General features: G+C 33.6%; 1 protein-coding gene across 1 annotated transcript; it reads left to right on the plus strand.

The window, feature by feature from the left end:
• The first annotated feature begins 2,275 nt into the window (after window positions 1-2,275).
• Window positions 2,276-5,200, plus strand: LOC132624042 (probable methyltransferase TCM_000336). The gene is made up of 4 exons (XM_060338864.1): window positions 2,276-2,398; window positions 2,540-2,962; window positions 4,101-4,373; window positions 4,614-5,200. Exons 1-4 carry the CDS (start codon window positions 2,324-2,326, stop codon window positions 4,944-4,946), a joined length of 1,104 nt encoding a protein of 367 aa, XP_060194847.1. The 5' UTR covers window positions 2,276-2,323; the 3' UTR covers window positions 4,947-5,200.
• The last annotated feature ends 3,675 nt before the right edge of the window (window positions 5,201-8,875 follow it).

Raw genomic sequence — 8,875 nt, forward strand, 5'->3', positions numbered from 1 at the left:
GAGAGGAGGAGATTATCATTTTTCTACTGTGAGATGTTGACGGATTAAAGAGTTACATCATTTTCTCGGATCAAGAAGTGAGCTAGGTTCATTCCTTTTCAAAATGTATTGTTAAACTTATTCATGAGAGGATGTATATTAAAACTTGATCTCTAAATCCAACTACCTTAATGGTGGGGGGCCTGCACAAGGCCATCCCTTTCTAGCTAATGATTTTTAGCCAGTTACTTCATAAGTCAAATGTATTAGCACTACAAATTGCTAGCAAGACATGTGTAGCATTACTAGCAAGCATATCAATCTGGAGTCTCATCAGATCAAAGTAGCAATGCATCCATAATTCACGAAGTCTTCATTCGTTGCTCTATCTTAATCTATGTCAGCGCTTGTACGTAGGGAGTTCAATTTAAGGAATACTAGACCAATTACTTAGATTAATGCTACTTAATGCTAGCTAGCACCAGCGTGACTAACATTTCAAGCTGTACATAAGTATTGTCACGACTCACACGGCACCTTCCTTAAGGCCCCCTTCGTATGCTAGATTTTATTGTAAATGTCGTACGAGAAATCTAATATCAAGAACACAAGAATTGAATTAAGAAAATTGAATGACCTTCTGTTTGTATTAAGGAGAGTAATATTACCAAAAAAAAAAAAAAAAGGTGCTGGTAATAATTAGGTAACTCATAAGGGATGAGCATTTCATGATCACTTTTATTCTGCCTCTTTTACTATTCTCTTTCTCTTGTTTTCTTTCTTCCCCATGAGTAAGTGAAGTGACCAAAAAGCGAAAGTACTGATTCACGAAACTTACTTACTTGCAATACGAGCCAAAGGAGTGGTGGAACCTAAAGAGGGGGAAAAGGTGTGTCAAAGTGGTTGACAGGTCGATTCTGCTCTTTAGTTGGTTACTTCCCGCAAAGAGAAAAAAGAAAAGCTTGAACAAAACCGTTGTGTCCTGAATAGTTTTTCTTTTATTTTTTTTCACTTGATATCCAATATTGCATTGAGGCTCTGATTAATTTAAATTCGTATCACATCAGTTAAGAAAAAACACTCCCTACCAAAATTTTCTCCATATCTAGGGCTCAAAACCCGAAACATTTTGTTTTAGGTAGAGGTATTTTATACATAGCACCACAACCTGAGTGGTTGCCCGGAATGTTATGTTCTCCCAACTTGCTTGTAATAATAGGTTCCTAACCGAAAAACGTACCCAACTCTATTATCACTAGATTCGTTTGGCAAGCGTCCATGATGTAAGCCGTCCTCCTGATTTCAAGCTTGTGCACATATAAAAAGTGAAGTGCGAGGAAAAAGCCTTTTGTCCTCATTAGTCATTGATACGTACGAGGAATTGGAACTGTTTTATATGTTTTGACTATGCTGTATAGTTATAAAATATCCTAGCTTGTTGGATTTCTTACCCTTTTGATAAGTGCTACGAACATAATGTAACACAAGAAATGTTATATAACAATACAACATAAAATAGTCTAAAGGGAAAAATGCTCTTCAAATTTAAAGGTTTCATTGAACTTTATCCGAATTCTTTAGGTTTTACCTTATCAATGCATCAAATATCACAAAAATCTCGGTAATTTGAATATATTTAGTTTAATTGATCAAAGTAATTGAAAAACGTCGTCAAGCATTAAAACAGTAGAAGTATTGTCAATCTGAGTGGTTGATGTGAACGAAATTAATAATACGTAATTTAAAAGTACATTTACACGAAAAAATCAACGGTGAAAATGGAGTGTTTCGATTAATTAACTAATCAAAACTAATTGAAAAATAATAGAAGTATTGCCCATGATGAGAATGAACAATGAAAATGAAATAAGGATGGAATTAAGAGTTCTGTTTCAAAACAATATTTAGCCACTTGCAAGAAATAATACAGATAAAATATATTTTGGTCAAATCAAAAGTATTTATTGCGGAAAAGTGTCTAACTTGTGACTTTAATTGATCTTAGCTTAAGGCTTCGTCAAACAATCAAGAGTTAATTTTGTTCTAGAATTTTCGGAGAGGAGTGATTTACACTTGCTCGAAAATTACATTGTATGATTTTGGTCAAGTTTTTTTAAAATCTAAAAAGTAAATTACATTTTGATTTCTTTATAATGAAAATTTTGATTCCGCCGCGCAAAACACTGATGTTAAGTTCTACTCAAAATATATTTTATGAGATGACGTAAAAAAACAAAAAATAAGCTTAAAACTACAGTACTACACCCCCACCCTCCTCCTTTCCTCCTTTAAAAGGGGATGGCAAACACAATTGAGTGCAAAGCGTGAAGAAACTCTCATCACCATGGATGTTGAGAAAGTCTTCCACATGACTGGAGGAATTGGAGAAACTAGCTATTCCAGAAATTCTTCTCTTCAGGTCTCTCTTTCTTTTATTCATCTCATTAATTTGCCCTCACATACTAATTAAATCGAAAATCTAAAATTCTACTTATTTGATATATAGTATACAATTTCTGGTATTGTCTATTCTAACTCTTTTCATATTTATTTGATGCAGAAGAAGGCATCTGATATGGTTAAGCATATAACTCTGGAGAGCGTGGAAGAAGTTTATGTCGCAACAAAGCCCAAAAGTATAGGCATAGCTGACTTAGGTTGTTCCTCAGGACCTAATTCCTTGTCAAACATTAAAGATATTCTGGATAAAATCGAAACTGCCAGCAGGAACACAATTCAGCAATCGGCACCAGAGTTCCGAGTTTTTCTGAACGACCTTCCAACGAACGACTTCAACGCTATATTTCAGGCCTTGCCAGAATTTCATGAATGGTTAAAGCAGAAAAGAAATGATCAAGAAAATGGGGGCACTTCAAATAATATATATGTAGCTGCTTATCCTGGCTCATTTTATGGAAGACTTTTTCCAGATCATTGCTTGCACTTTATCTATGCCTCTTATAGTTTGCATTGGCTTTCCAGGGTTAGTCTCTTCGATTCAATTTAAGAGTCCATATATACTCCATTAGGTTATTACTTCAGAGTTTAAGTTTTGTGCACCGTCAGTATATAAAAAACTTTACACCATCAGGTAATCTCAAAGGTTTTTTACCACAGTAACTCTCTTAAATAGTATTTCAAATACATTAAAAGGTAAGTAGAATCCTATTTATACTCTTAACTAAAATAATTTCTGAGTTTACTCGTAATCAGAACTATTTTCTTATCCAAATTTATTTATTACTTCTGACGTTTTCATGCTTATTCTCAACATCATCATCAAAATCATGAATGAAGGTTTTGGCTCTTTTGCTCATGAAATTTAACTAGGTTTCAAACTCCTCTTGGTTACCCTTTTGGTTTTGAACAGGTCCTTTTCGTTTCTTAGCTGCTGTATCTAATTCATAAAGCCTTACAAATAGCAATTATGCAAATCGAATCTATTAGAGAACTTGAAAAAAAAATCAACTTAAATCACACTGTTAAGCCATGTAATTATTTTGTATCTTTGCTGGAAACTGGATATATTATAGAGCACATCAAAATTTAGGGTGGACGATACACACGGGGAACAAAAATCCAAAAACAGAAAACATAAATAGGTGATTAATTCACTGTGATTTGAGAGAGGAAGACGGACATTTTGTAGGGTTGAGGAGAGGGGAAAAAGAAGCCTTATTAAGAAGGGAAAAAATAACTCTAGTAAAAAGTTAGTAACCTGCTATAGTAGGTCAATATTACCTGATGATGTAAAAAAATTGTAATTATTGTCCGTATGTTAGAGCATGATAATTACATGTTAGAGAAATTAAAGAAAAAGACAAAAATACTTTTACAGAAATTGTCCGTATATTATCTGGAGAGATAGGAGAGGTTTCTTCGGGAAACAACAAAGCCATTGTACACCGCAAATTGACTACTTCAGGGAGTCCTTATATTTGTAGAGTTTAAGGAAAGGGACGGAATACAATGTCTTGGTTAATATTCGGCCGAATACAGTAACTTTGGTCCAAACTCTGAAATGAATTTACCTTAGATAATTATATTGTGATTGACCCGATTATATAAATATTTCTTGTACTTGTGTTCATAATTAATTTTTGAATTTTCCTTGGTCTTAGGTTCCACCAGGACTGTACGATGAACAGGGCAATTCCTTGAACAAAAACAGCATATACATATCAGAACATAGTCCTCCTGAGGTTTCCGAAGCTTACTTTGACCAGTTTCAGGAGGACTTCTCATTGTTCCTCAATTCGCGGTCGGATGAGCTGGTTAGTGGAGGAAAGATGGTGCTGATTTTACTGGGAAGGGAAGGTTCTAATCATGTTGATAGAGGAAATGCCTTCTTTTGGAAGATCCTCTATCAAGCATTATCAAATTTAATTAGCAAGGTATTCATCCTTCACTAGTAAAATTAGATATTTAGTCTAATTTCATCTCGTTTATATGAGCAAGAGCCGGAAGTCCCAATAAAAAGGCACATAATTGGCAATCAATAAGACTTAGTATACCTTATACAGTACTTTATGCGCCACTCATTTTATTGTTCTGAAGAGTAATATTTAAGCGTGTAATACATTAGGTCACGGCCGCTTTCTGAATATTCTAATTATTTGTCATTATTTTTAAAGGGAGAAGTGGAAAAGGAAAAGCTTGATTCCTACGAGGTACATTTTTATGCACCATGCAAGGAAGAAATAGAAGAAATAGCAAGGGAAAACGAGTGTTTTGAAGTGGAGCGGCTTGAAATGTTTGAAATAGAGAAAACAATTGGAAAAGGCATGAGCTATGGTACAATGGTGGCTATGACAGTTAGGTCAATCCAAGAATCAATGGTGGCTCACCATTTTGGAGAAGCAATTGTTGAGGACTTGTTTAAAGAATATGGTAGATTGGTGGATGAAGAAATGGCGAAAGAGGAAATTAGGCCTATAACTTTCCTTCTCGTTCTTCGAAAACAATAACAGAATTGGTGAATACTATATATTGTCAGTCTGTCACGGCAATTAGGTATCAATTTAAATAGTACATATATGTCTTTGTTCAAATAGATTATTTAACCTACCATTGATTTCTGTATTACAGTGGGATAGAATTATGAATACTATATATATAAAGGTCGAGAATGTGGAGGAAGTAATATATTTTGGGAGCCTTTGACATTACTCATTAATTCTCGACAGAATATTAATGAACAATTATCTTCTAATGGATTCAATTTAGGACTTTTCCACTCTTGAATATATGCATTATATAGAGAGTTGAGTTTGTTGCTTACATAATTTTGATTGACCATCTCCAAGTAATTATTAGTAAGTCTTATGATTGTATTGTTCGACAAAAAAAATACAATAGACACGTTATTCTTCTATTTGAATTTGTTTTACTATTTTATTTTTTGGGTACGTATCATTCTCTTATGTATGTGTTACCTTATAATGTTTGTTTTCTTAATGTATTTTTTATGTATTAGAAAAACTTTAGTGAAGTGATGTGACACCTCTCATAGAGTAGGAATTCTATTTATTTATTTTCTCTATTTAAAAAAAAAATTGGTTTTTTGTCTCATTTTTCAATTTGGTGATCTTTTACAGTTTTATGGTGGAATGTAAGAAGCTGTAAAAACTAGACTGAAAAGTTTAAAAGTTGCCTAAGCCTGTTTGGATGGGCTGATGCCTATAAGCTGCAAACAGCTTATAAGTTAAAAAAAAAAAATTGGGGTAGTCTAACTTATTTTTTTTGGCTTATAAGCTGTTTTCAGCTTATAAGCTGCTTTAGATAAGCTAAGTCAAATGGGCTGAATTATTTTTTTGAGCTTATTTTAAGCACAAAATGACTTTAAGCTGGCCAGCCAAACACTCAAAAAAGCTAAAAATAGCTTATAAGCAACTTATAAACAACTTATAAGCCAATCCAAACGGGCTACATTCAATGGCTTTTGTAACTCCCAAGAGTTAAAGGTTTTACTTACTCTTTAGTGATCAGTGTTACTTCCTATGAGAATGAAAAAATCAACGGAACATATCAAGGAATTAAGGAAGAGCATGACTTGGAAGATCCGTAGTGTGAAGAAGGGGAGTGCTACTAAGGCTGAAAAGAAGAAATTAGTTATCTAAGACCAACATATAGCTTGAAGTGACAATGGTATTTTGCTTGGGTATGACATTAGTGCTTTGGTTCGATATTTAAGAACTTCGGTATTCGATTTATGAATTGTGTATATCAAATACCGTACCAAAATTATTTCGGTACATTTCAATATTTCTTATTCGATTTATTACAATTTTGGCTTGAAGTTTAAACCTGATCAACTGAAGTGTATGTTTGCGTTGATTCAGATTGCTGATATTTGTACCTAGCAGAGCTTGAAACAAAAAAGAAAATAAGATTAATTACAAAGTTGTTCTTGAAACCAAGCACCATTGGACAACAGGAAATAGAAAATACTGTTGGTTCTCATAATACAACTTATGGAGCTAAGTTTCAGGAATTTATGTCAACATTTTGTTCCGTTCTCTTTCGGTAAAAATGCACTCCTATGTGATGCTTTATCTTCGATTTATTTTCTATATATTTCACATGTAATTTTTTCCTTATACTTTTGAGTTTTAATTTGTTTCCCGTGAATGTCCTGCATTATATATACATATTTAATTTAATTTTTATTTCTTTTGTATTAACTGAATTTCTTAAAAAGAAACTTCGACCCGCGCAAAGCGCGGGCAAATTAACGAAGTTAATTTGATCAATGTAATTAACTAATTATGGTGATCTCCTTACATGAAAATTATTAGAAGCACATACACCTGATGAGGAACTGCATCATTCCTCTCATTTCTAAAATCTTACTCCCTCCATCTTAATTTGTTTATCTTAGTTTAAGTTGACACTAAATTTATGAAAATAAAGAAGACTTATAAATCTTGTGGCGTTAAATTAAAGATATTTATAATGTGCCCAAATGCCAATTTTTGCGGTCTTAAGCATGCCATGTGAGATGTTAAAAATAAAAAGTTGTCAAATTAGGAAAATGACATTCTTTTTTAAACAGACTAAAAAGAAAAATAAGAAAAATAAATTGTAACAAAGGAAGTAATTCATAATCACATAAAAGATTGACCAGCTAGAGTCATATATCCCACCCAAGTTATGCCCCGCGCTCTTAAAGAACTTATGTCCTGCTAAGCATAAATTCGATTTCGGAGGACAAAAATTAAAGACCAGCCAATTTCTTCCTTTCATCTAACCGAAGTTCTTAAAAATAGCCTGTTGGGCTCTTCTTGTCTTACTCTTGTATTTTCTGCAGCCCAATTGTCCAGATATGCGAAAGCCCAAATCCGTGGCCCAAGTAACTTTATGGAGTGTGTTTATTTACTAGTACTAGTACAATTTAGAGATGAATAAAGCTATATTATGTTGCGGGCTGTTGTTAGACTTTGAACAACTTTAAGTTAATAAAGTATGTGGTTTCTGGTAGTGAATCTAACCAGCATCAAATTGTCATTTGATTATCGTCGAACCTAAACAGAAAATTAGTCACTGACTTCATGACTAAGCTACAGCCATATATGCTGCTAAGGCATTGTTCTTGTGCTCTTTCTTTTGGTATTTTGTGATATTCTCCTTAATTGGTAATTAAGACTAACCAGAGGGTACATATCTACAGTCACTCATAGGTGTGGCCATAAAATCCAAAAAATGGAACAAAAGCGAATTCGGTTTCAGTTTTCAATTTATTCGATCGGTTTACTCTTATGTATTTCTATAATTTCGATCATTCCGTTATATTTTCATTTTTAATGTAACGTAATAACCGAAGTTCTTAAAAATAGCCTATTGGGCTCCTCTTGTTTTACACTTTTGTTTTCCGCAGCTCAATTGTCCACATATGCTAAAGCCCAAATCAGTGGCCCAAGCAACATTAAAAGACTGTTTATTTACTTAAAAAATTAGAGATGAATAAAAAAGGAATTTTTACCTAGCATAACTACCTCTAAGACTTATTTATGGATGATAACTACTATTGAATTAATTAACTATTAGTAGCTAAATGAGTTTTTTATTTACATATCATAGCTACAACAATATACACACGGTTATTTCCTCCAACCAAGCGTATGTTACGACCTCTCTCCCACTTCACTGTTTTTCTCTCCCTTTTCAAAATCCAATTCATTTTTTCTTCCCCACGATCTCTGTCACGGTGGTTGTCGTGATTGTTAAGTAGCAACAAGGAAAGTAGTGGAGGATCTCCAGCCAATGGCCGAAGCTCAGCCATAACAATTCGTCTGCTAAGTCTCCATGTATGGGCCGAAAGAAGAGGAAAATTCTTCTTATGTTTTTTGGTCATATGGTGTTGTTTATTTTATCAGTGATGAAGAATAGTATTGATTATAGCAATATGATATTATAGAATCATCTAGGAGCAAGAGAATAGGTTGTTGGTGTGTAGAAACACCATTGATGAGAGTTGTGGAGCTTCATGCCCACCAAGTGTTTGATAAAATGTTTTAGTATATTTCAACGTATTTCTGTGTATTAACAAACAATATATCTAATTTTCAGTATATTTCTGTCACGACTCAACCCCGTAGGCCGTGACTAGTGCCCGAGTTGGACACTCATATTGCCTGTTAACTGTAATCATTTATAACTAGCATGTCATGAACTTATTTGTATAAAAAGGTAGGGTGTTGTTTTAAAGTTGTCAAAATTTTGTATGTCGTAGGCACCTGTCTCCTGAGGAGTTACAATTTTTAAACAACAACATATATATTTCTACGCAAGCCGACAAGGCTGCCACGATATGCAACATACCAAACATACATATATATGCAAGCCGACAAGGCTGCCATCACGAATGGGTACGCCCCAAACATAAGTCATAAAATAG

The sequence above is a fragment of the Lycium barbarum genome, chromosome 12, assembly GCF_019175385.1.
Source record: "Lycium barbarum isolate Lr01 chromosome 12, ASM1917538v2, whole genome shotgun sequence".
Taxonomy (NCBI): Eukaryota; Viridiplantae; Streptophyta; class Magnoliopsida; order Solanales; family Solanaceae; genus Lycium; species Lycium barbarum.